At 43.2% G+C, this 15,797-nt stretch overlaps 2 protein-coding genes and 1 pseudogene across 2 annotated transcripts; 2 read left to right on the top strand and 1 right to left on the bottom strand.

Annotated features, from left to right (window-relative positions):
- Positions 1–3,673: 3,673 nt before the first annotated feature.
- On the bottom strand, positions 3,674–4,533 carry LOC136218478 (uncharacterized). The gene is made up of 2 exons (XM_066005365.1): positions 4,413–4,533; positions 3,674–4,342 (listed from the first exon to the last, which is right to left on the bottom strand). Exons 1-2 carry the CDS (start codon positions 4,506–4,508, stop codon positions 3,977–3,979), a joined length of 462 nt encoding a protein of 153 aa, XP_065861437.1. The 5' UTR covers positions 4,509–4,533; the 3' UTR covers positions 3,674–3,976.
- Positions 4,534–9,449: 4,916 nt separating this feature from the next.
- Positions 9,450–11,208, top strand: LOC136216833 (pentatricopeptide repeat-containing protein At3g62890-like; annotated as a pseudogene).
- A 694-nt stretch (positions 11,209–11,902) lies between these two features.
- On the top strand, positions 11,903–14,700 carry LOC136217743 (pentatricopeptide repeat-containing protein At3g62890-like). The gene has a single exon (XM_066004391.1). The coding sequence runs from the start codon at positions 11,985–11,987 to the stop codon at positions 13,698–13,700; it is 1,716 nt and encodes a 571-aa protein (XP_065860463.1). The 5' UTR covers positions 11,903–11,984; the 3' UTR covers positions 13,701–14,700.
- Positions 14,701–15,797: the final 1,097 nt, after the last annotated feature.

Here is a 15,797-nt window from a genome sequence, read left to right as displayed (position 1 = left end):
GCGGGCAGGCGCATGCATTGCCATTCAGGGACCGAATAACCTCCGGCTATGGTATGCCGTCCGACTCGACTTTCCAACGACAAACAATCAAGCAGAATATGAGGCCCTGATCGCAGCTCTTCGGTTAGCCAAAACAATGGTAACTGGGCACCTGACAGTATACTCAGACTCCAAACTCGTCGTTAGCCACGTCAGCAGTACTTACAAAACAAAAGACCCGACGATGTGTCAATATTTGGCGCTCGCCAAATCCCTACTCGAGGACCTCAAGAACAAGGGAGTAACCTTTTGCCTTACGCTTGTACCGCGAGAAGAGAATGAAGAGGCAGATGCCATTGCCGCTCTCGCAGCAGGCGAGCAGTCCCGTGACCCGCATACCCTTATAGAAAATACTGCGACCCCAGCTATTAACATAGAGTGCTCATTACAGATCGACACAGCAGACGCAGTAGCAAGCGGTTGGAGGAGTCTGATAATCAGGTATCTAGAAGATGGGACACTGCCGGAGGATCGGACGCAGGCATCCCTCGTGGTCCGGCGTTCCTGGCGGTATGCAATGCACGACGGCCTACTCTATCGGAAGTCCTTCGAGCACCCGTGGCTGTGTTGCATATCCGAGGAGGAAGGGGATCACTGTTTGAAGGAGATACACCAGGGTATATGCGGCTCGCATCAGGGCGCTCGGTCAATTGCGAAGAAAGCCCGTCTACAGGGACTTTATTAGCAAACCATGGACTCCAACGCAACGCGTCTGGTTCGTAGCTGTCAGGCGTGTCAACTACATGCCAATACTCATCACGCACCGGTGGCTCCGCTCAAAGGCATTGTCACACCCTGGCCGTTTGTAGTATAGGGCATTGATCTGCTCGGCCCATTTCCGATGGCCTTAGCACAGAAGCATTTTGTAGTAGTGGCAGTCGATCACTTTACCAAATGGATCGAGGCAGAAGCAATCGCCAAAATAACCGCCGACAACGTAATCAGTTTTCTTAAACGCACAGTCATCTACCAGTTCGGAGTCCCTCACTCTTTCATCACAGATAATGGGAGGCAATTCGACTGTAGTCAATTCTGCGAGTTCTGCGCGGAATGGGGTATCAAAGGGCGTTACACCTTGGTAGCACATCCTCAGAGCAACGGGCTCACTGAAGTAAGCAACCGAACAATCCTGCAAGGAATTAAAGCGCGCCTGTCCGACCAAGGTCAAGTATGGCCTGACCATATCCCAACATTATTATGGTCATACCGCACAACCCCACACTCCGGCACCGGGCGCACTCCTTTCTTCCTTACCTATGGGGCAGAAGCAATGGCGCCATCCGAGGTCATCCTTCGCTCTCCTTGGCAGATCACCTTCGAGGAAGCTGACAACAATGCGAAACTTGCCGAAGCAAGCGAGCGACTAGAAGAAGAGCGCCTTAATGCCTTACTTCACATCACGGCCCATAAGCAAAGCATAGCTCGATACCACGATAGACGGGTCCGGCCCCACGTTTCCAAGTTGGGGACCTTGTGCTCCGAGATGCAGCTGCCGCTCAGTCTCCGCTAGCTAAAGGCAAGCTCGGACAATCATGGGGGGGCCATACAAGATCGATACTGTCCTCCACAATGGAGCCTACAAGATCGCCTCCTTAGACGGGTTGGTCTTTGACAATAGCTGGAACATCCAAACACTAAAGAAGTACTATCAATAAGCTCCTGTAATCTGAATCATGAATAAGAATACATGTTTTCGTCTCGAAATGCCTCTTAAATCGCGCGAACAACCCCATGTTGTTACCGATTAAACAAGAAGCGAGCTACCCAATATGGTCCTCGCACTGAATAACTCAAAATGTTATTCCCAGGCTTCTCGATCATCTTGAAACGCCTTTTAAATCGCGCGAACAACCCCATGTTGTTACCGATTAAACAAGAAGCGAGCTACCCGATATGGTCCTCGCACTAAATAACTCAAAACGTTATTCCCAGGCTTCTCAATCATCTCGAAACGCCTCTTAAATCGTGCGAACAACCCCATATTGTTACCGATTAAACAAGAAGTGAGCTACCCGATATGGTCCTTGCACTGAATAACTCAAAACGTTATTCCCAGGCTTCTCGATCATCTCGAAACGCCTCTTAAATCGCGCGAATAACCCTATGTTGTTACCGATTAAACAAGAAGCGAGCTACCCGAAATTGTCCTCGCACTAAATAACTCAAAACGTTATTCCCAGGCTTCTCGATCATCTCGAAACGCCTCTTAAATCGCGCGAACAACCCCATGTTGTTACCAATTAAACAAGAAGCGAGCTACTCGATATGATCCTCGCACTGAATAACTCAAAACGTTATTCCCAGGCTTCTCGATCATCTCGAAACGCCTCTTAAATCGCGCAAACAACCCCATGTTGTTACCGATTAACCAAGAAGCGGGCTACCCGGTAGGGTCCTCGCACTGAATAACTCAAAATGTTATTCCCAGGCGTCTCAAGCATCTCGAACGCCTGAGGAGTCGCACAGCTGAAACAGCATCTCGCATACTTTAGTGAGTTGGCTGCGCATCCATAAGGAAGCAATATGATCCTTAAAACGAACTTTCTGGACAAAGTCCCGAAACATGTAAAAATTCGCATGAAAAATCAGCTGCGGCTTTGGTCGCAGTAATAACAAAGGAAATCAAATTTGCAGTTTTTCATTGCAGACAGCAAAACTATAGAAAGTTGGACAACTTGAAAGGAAATCGCTAGTACAACGCAACTTAAACAGATTATGCAAAAGGACAGACACAAAACACAAAATAGTCCAAACTCCTACGACGATACATGGGCACGATCAGGATTAGGAATGGCCTCAGCATCCATTAAAGCCTGGTGCACTGTCCGCCAATCGGTACATTCATCCGTGTTATGCCCATTCTGCCTATGATACAGACAGGCTTTCCCAACATGCGTCACTCGATGCGCCGGATCTGCCGGAATAGGCCCCAGAAAGCCCTGCCTAGAAAATTCAAGAAAGACAACACTACGAGGCTTCAAAGGATCGACGAACGTTGGTCCATAGGGATGAGTCGGTGAAGCATGGCGTCCAACACGCCGGTTTTCCGTTTTAGGAGGAAGATTCATCACCATGTCAAGCTCATCGGTAAGAAGCCTCCTCACCCATGCAGGATGCGGATTCGTCACGGGCACAACCGTCTCGTCAGGGTTCAGAAAACCAATTCCGTCCTGCGACCAAGCTTTCTTCTCAGTTGAAGATAAGGCACTGACGACCACGTCGCACGAATCTGTCGTAGACCCGGTATAGGGAGCAGAACTCTCACTCTCCCCGTTTCGGCTTCTTCGTGAAACACCCCGATTCATCGACACCGGGGAGGTATATCGCACATTTCTGTCAAGATCATGATCATCCCTCGACGGACAATACACATAAGGGTGAGGCATCACCGAGATCGCTTTTTGCACCTCAAGCACCTTAGCGGAATCCACGACATCCCGAAGCGACATCACATAAAAATGGGGCTAAACAAGCACCTAAAAATAGAAACGAACGAAGCAAGGACACCCCATAAATGAAAAGCACAAACACAAACCAACTCCTATTTATAGCAAGAATAGACAAGACTTGACAAACACATCAAAGAACCTCAAATCAAATCAACATGCAAAATGATGTTCAAATTTAGCTGCCAAAAGTTCCCCAAAGATTCCAACCGTACAAAACATTATTACATCTTTGAATCAAAGAAACAAAAGGAGCACACTATCTCCATTTATAACTATTTCTTCTTAAAACGGCCACAAAACTCTACGGCTTTCGCCTGGGCAGCTTTATCATACACATTCGGAGAGAATATGACCTTCGGAGGAACCTCATACCCGGTAGAATGAGCAGCAGCAATAAGCATCATTCAATCCATTTTGATCAGCTTCTCCTCGCGCTGTCCCGCGAAGGCACGCAACTCGCTAGCTTCTTTCTGAGCCACCTCAAGTTCTCACTTGAGTCTCTCATTCTCATCGGACAACACAACTGCTCGCCTAGCTCTCTCTTCGATATTCTCCTTCACTCGACGAGTCCATAAGATGGCCACCTTAAGCAAAACCTTGTAAGAACGGAGCTCCTCAGCATCATATGCCAAATTCTTCGACAGCTCCACTCGGCCTCCTATCTCCACTTTAAGCTGCTCGGTCAGCACTGTGATCTCACCCTCACGGTGCTCTAACAACTCTCCGGCGGTGGCTAGCTTCCCATTCGCCACTTCCAGCTCCTTCATAGCATTCCGCAAACCTTGCTCCATCTCTCGAAACAAATTCTCATCATTCACACACATGTCAAATAGCGTGTTAGCATTCTGAATGGCCTGCATAAAGATACACATCAGGACACGATCTTTAGAAACAAACCTGAACGAACATGTCGAGAGAACTTACCAGACCAAGCGCCGAAAAAGTTTCCACGTCGAGGTTCATTTTGGACACACCGTCCATTCGGTGAACTTCTCCGGGCACCTTAGCAACACGAGCCATCACCCGCGCAAGGCCCGACGTTGCCATGTCCGAGTGCACCGACAACCCCATCACGTATTCCCGAAACTTGGCAATCTTGATATCCATTCTTTTCATCATCTCTGGGTGATCACCTACCCGATCCATCATCTCCGATGAAAGCTCGGCCCCACCGTCAGTACACGCTCGCTTAGAGCCGTCGCTTGCCCCAACAGTATCATCGCCAGCACATACTTTCTCGCTTTCAGTACCGACAGCTGACTTACCTTTATCTTTCTTACGCTTTCGGGTAAGCACTCCCTGAATCTGGTTCTCGACCTGTTCCGGTTCAGTGGCTATCACCTCCGCAGCTTCCTTCGCCTCACTTTCTAGCACGGGCATACCTTGCTGTATGTTACCAGTCAAATCAGTATCCTCGTGCGTAGCAAGCACCCTGCCCATGCTCTGAACAACTTGGTTCGCATCTTCAAGCGAAGAGAAGGAGGCCAAGGAGCCTGATGGACCGGCAAATGCTTCCTCCGCAGTCTCCAAGCCAACACCAAACTCATTCGGATCGAAATCCATACTCATGTGAGGATCACCTGGACCTGCATAAGTAGCAACACAATCAATATATTTCAAGCAAGCACACGCAACACATGCAAAAACAAAACCCATAACCCGGACCCCTCACCTACGACAGCAACATTTACAGTTATCGCCTCCAACTCCGCTAGCTCTCCGGCTGAAAAGTTATACCCACGTTTCCACTTCTCGAAATCCGCCGACGACCAGCCAGATAGCTGAGCCATTCACCACTGGTTCCAGATATAATACCCTGCGGCAAGAAAATGACCAACGAGCTCATCCACATCTTTCTTACATTCTTTATCCGTGGGCAGACCCTTTAGGTACTTTACGAGGTGCTCCTCCGATGGCAACATAGGTCGCGTTTTTAGCCACCGGCTAGAATCCATGGGATCCCCATTCCATGACACCCGAAAAGGGAAATCGCCATCCAACTTCCTCACCAGGAAGTAACGATGCCGATACTCGGGAACCTTATCCTTCAGCCTGCCAAGAACCTTGAATTCTGGTGCGAGAAGGTCACATGCTGTGATCGGGGTCCTTTATTCGGCAAAAGAACTCACGAAACACCAGCCCAGTAGCTCGATATCCAGCCGATCGACATAGTGAGTAGAACGCCACCATCATCCTCCACCCATTTGGATGGATCTGCTCAGGACACAAGTCGTACTCCTTCAATACCTCCACAAAAAAGGGGAGAAGAGGTAGCCGCATCCCTGACTCCAACTGCTCCTCGTACACAACCAGCTCGTTTGCTCCTCCCGTATGATGAGCACGATCATCTTCTTCAAGCGCAACCAGCTCATAGGGCTGCCCTAATCGGTACACTGCAGAGATGGCGGCCAAGTCCGCAGACACTATGATACTATATGCATCATCCACCGAAAAGGACTCCGGTCTCTTCAGGCGTTGCCTGCCCTCATAGCGTTTACCATCAACACTAGTCACACCCGACGACCGCGTCCACACTCTCTCACGCATCTCTTCGTAAATCAAGGCTAAGGGCCGATCTTCGGTAATCACGCCCTCTGGTACAACCACGGTCACTTCAAGAACGCCGGCGGCAGCTCCTCCTAACGGCCGCTCAACGCTGGGTGCCGCACGCACCACGGCAGTTTTCCTTTTCTTTCCAACAGCGACACTACTCTCCCCCTCCATCCCTACTCGCCTTTTTCGTTTCACAGATCGCGTTCGAGAGGCGTCACGAAGCGTAAAATCACCCGGTGTCACCGATGGCCATCGTTTTAGGGCTCCCCGCGAAGAACCCTCTGGCATACTCTCCCTCCCAAGATAAACAAGCGAAATAACAACGAAAGAGAAAAAAATGAAAAAGAGGCACCACTGACCTCAAGCGACGCCGCGACAACAAGAAGAAACCGCCCTCAAACGACCGCCGCGAACAGACAAACCCGTTACTCAGCAAATTCCGACAAGCAAAGGAACACATACCACAATGCCGACAAGAAAGCAGGAAATCCAAAGAAGGAAATAGACTACGAAGGCACACCGAGTGAGAATTTGGAAAAAGAAATAATACCTTTTCTCCTATATTTATATCTCAAATGGGGGCGCCGACGGAGCACGGTATCCAACGAAACTTTACGGCGCATGCAGGAGCATTAATGCACAAGCAATTAATTCTGCGTTAAAAACTAGAAGCGCATGCTGAAGTTGAAAGGTGTTGAAACACCTTTCCACAGGATTTTGATTTGACAAAATTATTTAAGTACAATTAAATATTGTGTAACACACTAAGTCTAAATGCTTTGATTTATTGTTACTAATGTGTTTGTTCAATGTTGAGTTTATAATTGTTATAAGACATAAAGATCATAAGGCCCAAGCCCTATATAAAAGTCAAAGCCTAAGTCAAACAAGGCCAAGACCACTCAGCCCGCGTATTACAAAACGCTGCCGTTGAGTGTTGAAACGCAGCTGAGCAAAGAAGGATCCAGAAGATCCACGTAGACAACTTCGGTAAGAAGCTGATGAGCTGTCTCGACAAAATGTACAAGACAGCCGCTGAGCACAAGGCAACTTCCAGACAAAGTATTTCCTCTTTCAGTAAAGAACAGAAGACGTAGGAAGCTGTCTGTTTGACATTACCTGAATTGGAGGAACATACTGCCACACTGACCGAAGAACAGAAGATGCTGGAATCTGATTGGTTAAGAGAACTGCTGAACAGACTGAGTGAAAACGACATGAAGCCGTTTCCCTCCAACGGTTATTTCGAAATTCAAAATAACCAGATGCCCTCACAGCTCTCTATAAATAAAGCTTTCAGAATCCTCATTACACACAGAACTTTGAGCAAAAGCCGTTACGCTGACCAAAAGCATACAAAAGTTCTGCATCCAAAAGCAAAGCAAATCTTACACTACAATTTCATATCTGTGTAAAAGTCTAGAGTGATTGATCTTCAATCATCTAAGGTGTTCTAGCAATTGTTGTTTAGGACAAATCTTAATCATTTCTAGAATTAGAAAGGAGAAGCTGAGTACTCGGTTTTAGTACTTAGTGAATTAGAATAGAAGTGAGTAGAGGTATAGAGGAAGGTACTCTTGTTATACTCAGCTTCTGATTTGTAAAGGGTTTTTGAGTCTCCACCTTTAAAGAGCTCAGTAGTGAATTTGAAAGCTCGGAACGTGTTCCGGGGACAGGACGTAGGCTTAGAAGAAGCCGAACCTGGATAACTCCACTGAGTGAAGTATTTCTAACCCTTAACTCCTTAATATATTGCTTGCTTAATATAAACTAAAAACTGACCAAGTAAAGAGGTCAAGCTGAGTTGTGCGCTGCAAACGACTTAGTTCAGGAATAGACTCTAAGTGCTATTTCCTGACTTAAGCAACGTAACTGACCTAGTCACCAATTGACTAAGCCAGTGTCTTGCTGATTACTCAGCGCCGTTGTCATATACTCTTTTCTTAAGAAAAAGAAGTTTGCCCTAATTCTTTAAAAAATGTCAAATAGTTCCTAACCCCCCCCCCCTTTGGAACTATATTTGCAACCTTACAAGGGACCAACAAAAGGGTCTTTAGTTTCGCTAAGCGAGCAGCGTTTCCCAAGCTTACTCCCCGCTCACTAGGCGAACGCAAGGCTCCCAGTTTCCCAACTACACCTCGCATGCAATACTCGGTATGCCTGACCGGGGGGGACTACCTGATTCGGAATATCTCCTTGGCCCATGAGGCCTATGGGCCCGACGGGCTAAAGGGCAAGAGGCCTCAAAGGCCCAAGAAGATTGACTATAAATAAAGAGGAGACAACCAAGGCAAGGGGATCGGGTAACACACTCTCTAACTCATTTTGAATATATTATCAATACTCTCGAGCGACTAACTAGCTTGATCATCAGAGTGTTCCCAAGGACCGCTCCCCGCATAGAGACGATGCTCGAGGAACACGAACACCCCCCGAAGAGAGCTCGGATCACTGTTCCGCGTATCCTAATTATTTTGCATTAACAACAAACTACGTTCATCTTCCATCTAAAATAAAAATATAAAGGACAATTATATTATAAAAATAAAAAGGATAAATAAGATAAATTAACCCAAATTGATATAATTATATACCATGTAAATGATAAATGATACAAGGATAAATGATATAATACTTGTAAAAATAAATGATGCAAGTAATTACATAGCAAAATAGAACAACAAAAATAAATACAAAGTAATTACAAATAGAACAGATAAATTTAATTGCATAGCAAAAATAAATACAAGTAATTATGTTAAATTCTTTTTAAATGATACAAAATAGAACAGAAAAAAAACCAATCTCAAAAAATAGAACAACAAAAAATAAAATAATAGACAATAGCTTTGATATATCAAAGCCAATGAAAATAGAACAGCAAAAAAAACAGAGCCAACGAAAAATAGAACCACAAAAACAGAGCCATCGCAAAAACAGAGCCAACAAAAATATAACAGCAAAAAAAAAAAAAAAACAATAGCAAAAAATAGAACAACAAAACTGAACCACCAAAAACAGAGCCAACGCTTTCAGACGAGAAAATCAAGAGCAAGAGAGAGAAGGAGTTGGATAGAGAAAGAGATTTATTTCGTCAAATTAAAAAAGATAATCAGAAAGTTGTTTTGTTTGGGTTCAGAACACACAAAAAAAAGCCACATGTACAACAATTGGAGCTTCAATGGAAGGATGAAATCTTTGGACCTTAATGGTGGAAAACCAACAAAAATCATAGATTTAAAAACCAACGCATAATATTGAGACAACAAGAGTGAAACTACGGCACTGGTGGAAACCAACATTCACGTTTCTTCTTTTTTAGTGAAACCATCCACCGGAACGACGAAACGATTATAAAAAAAACCAACATTGAAACCATCCACAGAAACCAAAAAAGAAAGCAGAAGGATGAACATTCATGTTTGCAAAAAAAAAACAACAATAATCTGGACTTACCTTGGCAAGGAGAAAATTGAGACCAAACAAGAGAAGTTGGAGCAGCAAGGACAAAGCAAGAAGTCGTAGAGACAGATATATAAGAATACCGTTTAAAACTTGGAAAAGGACAATTTAAAGATTATAGAAATTATTTAAGGGTAGTTTTGTCCAATTATTTTTTGTAACCTCCAGATCCCATCAATTTGGTGGGACTGAAATTGGGGGTATTTCAAGGTTATAAAACCTCCATTTAAACCCCATTTAATCTTGAAAAAACCTTACTCTCTATTAAACTCCTTTCCAAGCAGGGTTACGTATAAAAACTCCCTTTAATAAACTTTCACTAACCCCCATCCAAGCAATGCATTAAGATCCCATACCGAAGCCGATGGCTCGTCGTCGAATCCACCAATATCCATCTATCTTCGCATGCTCCGCCATGACGTCCGCCCCTATTTCCACATCTTCCCTTCCCTTCTCAAGTCTTTCAATTCACCATCCCACTTGCAATCAGGGAAGCAAATTCACGTTCAAGCTCTTCTTTTCGGCCACTTGCATGATTCCGTTGTACAAACATCTCTCATCAACATGTACTCTTCCTGCGGTAATTTGGCCTTTGCTCGCCAAGTGTTTGATGAAATTGTTCAACCTCACTTGTCATCCTGGAATTCGATCGTTCATGCCAGTGTCAAATCGGGTTTGATTGATATTGCGTTAAAGCTGTTTGGTGAAATGCCTGAGAGAAATGTGATTAGTTGGAGTTGTATGATAAATGCGTGTGTGAGATGCGGGAAGTATAAAGAATCGCTTAATTTGTTCCGAGAGATGCAGACATTGGAAGCCAAATATGTTAAACCCAATCGGGTCACTATGTACAGCGTCCTTTCAGCCTGTGGACGATTAGGTGCTCTCGAACATGCAAAATGGGCTCATGCTTGTCTTGATAAATATGAGATTGAAATTGATGTCATTTTAGGAGCTTCATTGATAGATATGTATGCAAAATGTGGAAGTATTGAAAGGGCGAGAATGGTATTTCAAAACTTGGGTCCTGATAAGGATGTGGGGGCTTGGAGTGCTATGATTTCAGGCTTGGCTAGGCATGGTTATGGTGAAGAAGCACTTCAACTATTTTCCGAGATGGCAAATCATGGATTAACCCCAAATGCAAAGACGCTCATGGGTGTTCTTTGCGCCTGTGTGCATGGAGGTTTGGTTAATGAAGGGAAGGAATACTTCACGAGGATGAACGAGGATTTTGGTATTAATCCTTCAATCCAACACTATGGTTGTTTGGTTGACCTTTATGCTAGAGCTGGTCTAATCAAAGAGGCATGTGACGTGGTTAAAAGCATGCCTGTGGAGCCAGATGTGCTCACATGGGGAGCTCTATTGAGTGGTTCTAGGATTCATGGAGACATTGAAACTTGTGAAATTGCACTTAAGAAAACTAATAGAATTGGAACCCACCAATAGTAGTGCCTATCTTCTTCTATTTAATGTTCATGCTAACATGGGTAAATGGGATGAAGCTAGGCATGTTAGGTATCTTATGAAGTCAAAAGGGATCAAGATAGTTCCAGGCTGCAGTTTGATTGATATGGAAGGTGATGAGGACATCTCTGCCGCAAAGACCACAAGGGGAGCAGAAACCACAAATGGGGTAGAACAGTATGACATGTCGAGCCAGCTGCCACACGACGTGCCGCCAAGGGAACCGAGAGGATGAATGGGCAGGATCAGCATGGCACGCCGAGTCGTATTCCGTATGGCGTATCGCTCGACGTGTTGCTAAGGAGGGTGAAATACTATGAGAATCTAGCACTGGACTCACACGCCGTGTGAGTCATATGGCACGGCGTGTGGAGTCCATTTAGTTGCCTTCTCCGCCAAGATGATTCAAAGAGCGACGAGAGCTGCCATCAATTAATTACTCTTTTGCCATTAACATATTTATTGTTCTGCCATTAACTATTTTTACCCTTTTGACGTTTACACACTTTATCCCATTCTATTCCTATTCCCTTCTTCTTTAGTCCTAACCTAGTAAGTATATTTTAGTATGTTCACCTAATCTAAGGGAGGAAGTATATAAGCTCCTTACTTTGTAATGAAAACTACTTCTTGATTAATATGAAATTCTAGTTTCCATTATTAAGAGTTTTTCTATCTTGTTGGGATTAACTCTTTCAAACTTTGGTTTGAAAAGAAACATCAAAAGAAAGGGTGTTGTTAGGTCAGACGACACTAAGACTTCGAATGGGGTAAATCACTAGTTGGAATGTAAGGCCCTTTAGGACTGTACCACCCCTTAGGAAAAATAACATTTATACTAAACCGGTTAAGTTCAAATAAATTATATATAAATATATTTATTAAATTATTTGGTTCAACCAAGCGATATATGACTCAACTGTTTGAATCGGTTTGATCCTAGGATCCAATTCCAACAACATTGCTTAAAAGCCAATTTGAACCGAAGTCCCGCCATCATGCCAGAGCAGAATGCGCTTGCTAGCTTCCGCTAAACGAACATCCTCCACGCACCCAACTCTCCACATTGGGCAGCCAACCCTTGAATCTTTCACATGGAACAACATCTTAAGATCCCATGCCCAAGCCGATGGCTCGTCGTCGCATCCACCAATATCCATCTATCTTCGCATGCGCAGCCATGGCGTCCGCCCCGATTTCCACACCTTCCCTTTCCTTCTCAAGTCTTTCAATTCCCCATCCCACTTGCAATCAGGGAAGCAAATTCACGTTCAAGCTCTTCTTTTCGGCCTCTTGCACGATTCCTTTGTACAAACATCTCTCATCAACATGTACTCCTCTTGCGGGAATTTGGCTTTTGCTCGCCAAGTGTTTGATGAAATTGTTCAACCTGACTTGCCATCCTGGAATTCGATCGTTCATGCCAGTGTCAAAGCGGGTTTGATTGATATTGCGTTAAAGCTGTTTGGTGAAATGCCTGAGAGAAACGTGATTAGTTGGAGTTGTATGATAAATGGGTGTGTGAGATGCGGGAAGTATAAAGAAGCGCTTAATTTGTTCCGAGAGATGCAGACATTGGAAGCCAAATATGTTAGGCCTAATGAGTTCACTATGTGCAGCGTTCTTTCAGCTTGTGGGCGATTAGGTGCCCTTGAACATGGGAAATGGGCTCATGCTTATCTTGATAAGTATGAGATAAAAATTGATGTTATTTTAGGAACTTCTTTGATCGATATGTATGCAAAATGTGGAAGTATTGAGAGGGCGAGAATGGTATTTGAAAACTTGGGTCCTGATAAAGATGTGATGACTTGGACTGCTATGGTTTCAGGCTTGGCTATGCATGGTTATGGTGAAGAAGCACTTCAACTATTTTCCGAGATGACAAATCACGGATTAACCCCGAATGCAGTTACGCTCTTGGGTGTTCTTTGCGCCTGTGTCCATGGAGGTTTGGTTAATGAAGGGAAGGAATACTTCATGAGGATGAATGATGATTTTGGTATTACTCCTTCAATCCAACACTATGGTTGTATGGTTGACCTTTATGCTAGAGTTGGTCTAATCAAAGAGGCATGGGATGTGGTTAAAAGCATGCCTATGGAGCCGGATGTGCTCATATGGGGAGCTCTATTGAGTGGTTCTAGGATTCATGGAGACATTGAAACTTGTGAAATTGCACTTCAGAAACTAATTGATTTGGAACCCACCAATAGTAGTGCCTATGTTCTTCTATCTAATGTTCATGCTAAGATGGGTAAATGGGATGAAGTTAGGCATGTTAGATATCTTATGGAGTCAAAAGGGATCAATAAAGTTCCGGGTTGCAGTTTGATTGATATGGAAGGTGTATTTCATGAGTTTTTTGTCGGAGATGATTCTCATCCAGACAGTCAAGAAATTTATTTGATGCTTGATGAGATTATGAAGAGATTGAAGGCAGAGGGTTATGTGGGGAATACAAGGGAGGTACTGTTTGACTTGGACGATGAAGGCAAAGAATTGGTATTAACCCATCATAGTGAGAAACTGGCAGTTGCCTTTTGCCTTCTGAAGACAAGTCCAGGCACTCCTATACATGTGGTTAAGAATCTTAGAATATGCAATGATTGCCATGTTACTATGAAGATGATATCTAGGGTGTTCAATAGAGAGATTGTGATTAGAGATTGTAAACGTTTTCATCATTTTAGAGGAGGACTCTGTTCCTGTAAGGATTACTGGTAGATACTGATTAGATAGTCCTAGTTTTGTTTAGATTTGATCTTTGACACTACATGGCAACAGGATAACCACAGGCTACCTCTGGCTTGAATGCAGGACAAAGTTTTTCAGCTTTGGTCGGGATCATGAGAGAACGAAAATTCTGTGCTCTTCCCAAATAACCATGTGTGGAGCGTTGTTAAAACAAACAAGAAATCTCAAGGTTCCGGCCTGTGGTGTGCTTCCTTGATGTATGTGATGGATTTGATCATTGTGGCTGTCAATGATATTCGATCCGGGGCAATGTTGGAGGGTGTTTATTGGAATATCATTTGAACATGATTATGAATTCGTGTATGTTGGAATGGAGAAACTGACGTCATCAAAATGTATGATCGGAAGCAACCTTGAGAGGATGAAGTATGGACTCTTACGCGCATAACTTAGAGAGCACAACATAGGATAGAGATAAAGTTTATCTTCATTTGGAAATTGTTGGTCTATCTTCACTTTCTCAACATAGTTTCTGGAAGGGCATTCCTAGTGTAGGGGTAGCAGGTTTTATAGAGTGCATAATTGAATTGCTCTTCCCTTCCGCGTCGTCTGTCTGTCGTAGAAGTTCTAATCACGGGGATGAGAACATGGCAAATTTTAGTTCAAGACATAGCAATGAAAATCTGAGATTAGGTTTGCTGGAATTTTGTTCTCTAGTTTTGTCATTACTTTGAGTGGGAGATTGGCATACAAGACATAGAAATAAACAGCCTTTGGGTTATTTCACTGTGTCTAGAAGTTCATCAGTTGCTCCTCTATAGTATTGAGGTTGGTTAAAGATTCTAATTGAATCAATCGAATAGCTCAGGAGCAGGTGAAAAAATGGCATATTTATTGTTGAAGAGAAAAACTTAATGCTTAAAACCAGAAAATGTTACATCTTTGCATTTTTTTTTGTAGATTTGATTATTGGATGTTGAAAGAGACATTTGTAGAATTTGGAAAACAATCCAATAATGAATGTTAAAGTTTTGTAAAATTATTGTTTTGGTCTTTCATATTTAGGATTGTTCTCAGCCGTCCTTCCGAAGATTGTTTATATGAAAAAGTTTCCAATCGGGTGGAGATGGAGAAATTAAATTTCCGAAGTTGGAATGAGAACAGAGAATGTCTTTCTTTAGAGGATGTCTTTCGGTAGGGATTTGATCTACCGGCTTGAAGGATCCCTATAATAAAATTATATATTATTTAAATAGGGTGTTGCTATTTACCACCCCCAAATTACTTATCACCGCTCCCATTTGGACAATTTTACCCTTTTCATAAAAAATTTCAAAACTGAAAATTTTGAATTTAAAAAAAAAACGCAAAATTTGGCCTAGGCGGATCCAGCACCCACCCAACCAATTGGCTGTGTGGGTGCTGGATCCGCCTAGCCCATTGTTCCATTTTTAGCAATGACAAACGATAAATTGTTCTATTTTTTGTGATGAAAAATGCAAAATCATCACAAAAAATATGCATTATTTTCATGATTTTTTTTTACTAAAAAACGTAAATTTTAATGTTTACAACTCGTAATCATCCATTTCCGGGGTTTAAATTGTCACACATTAATTATTTTCACAATTTCAATTATTATTGTTTGAGTTTGTGATTTTGGAGAGAGAATTTTTAGTTTTTAATCAAAATTATGAGAATGGCAAAAATGTCCAAATGGAATCGGTAACTAGTAAAAAAAGGGCGGTATTTACACATAATAAATTTAAGGAAAAATTACAAAACTAGGTCAAATGGGAGGTCCATTTACATATTTAACTCATTTACTCAACCTACTACATATCTAGACTGATTTTATGTGACTTTCCCATAATACCCATAACCTTCCCATTTCCCCAAACGCGAACGGTCTCTCCCATCTTCTCCTTGGTTGCACGAAACGGTGGCAGCTCCTCCATTAATGATTCCAAGACTTTTGAGCTTCCTATCTTCCTTTAAATTGCACGAAATCTGCACCATTTCTACAAATCACAATGTATTTCTCTTCTTCCTCTCTTCATCTCTTGATTCAGCAACTTCCTAATCCTAGAAAACGAAGCCATGGTTCTTCATCTTCCATTTCCTGCT

The sequence above is a fragment of the Euphorbia lathyris genome, chromosome 2 (genome assembly GCF_963576675.1).
Source record: "Euphorbia lathyris chromosome 2, ddEupLath1.1, whole genome shotgun sequence".
Taxonomy (NCBI): domain Eukaryota; kingdom Viridiplantae; phylum Streptophyta; class Magnoliopsida; order Malpighiales; family Euphorbiaceae; genus Euphorbia; species Euphorbia lathyris.
This window is presented reverse-complemented; position numbering and strand designations above follow the sequence as displayed.

Excerpts from the sequence above, each read along its gene's own strand:
- LOC136218478 (XM_066005365.1), bottom strand. The coding sequence starts at position 4,508 with ATGGCTCGTGTTGCTAAGGTGCCCGGAGAAGTTCACCGAATGGACGGT. Across the intron at positions 4,343-4,412 it reads CTTTTTCGGCGCTTGGTCTG|GCCATTCAGAATGCTAACAC; the intron begins GTAAGTTCTCTC and ends ATCTTTATGCAG.
- LOC136217743 (XM_066004391.1), top strand. The coding sequence starts at position 11,985 with ATGCGCTTGCTAGCTTCCGCTAAACGAACATCCTCCACGCACCCAACT.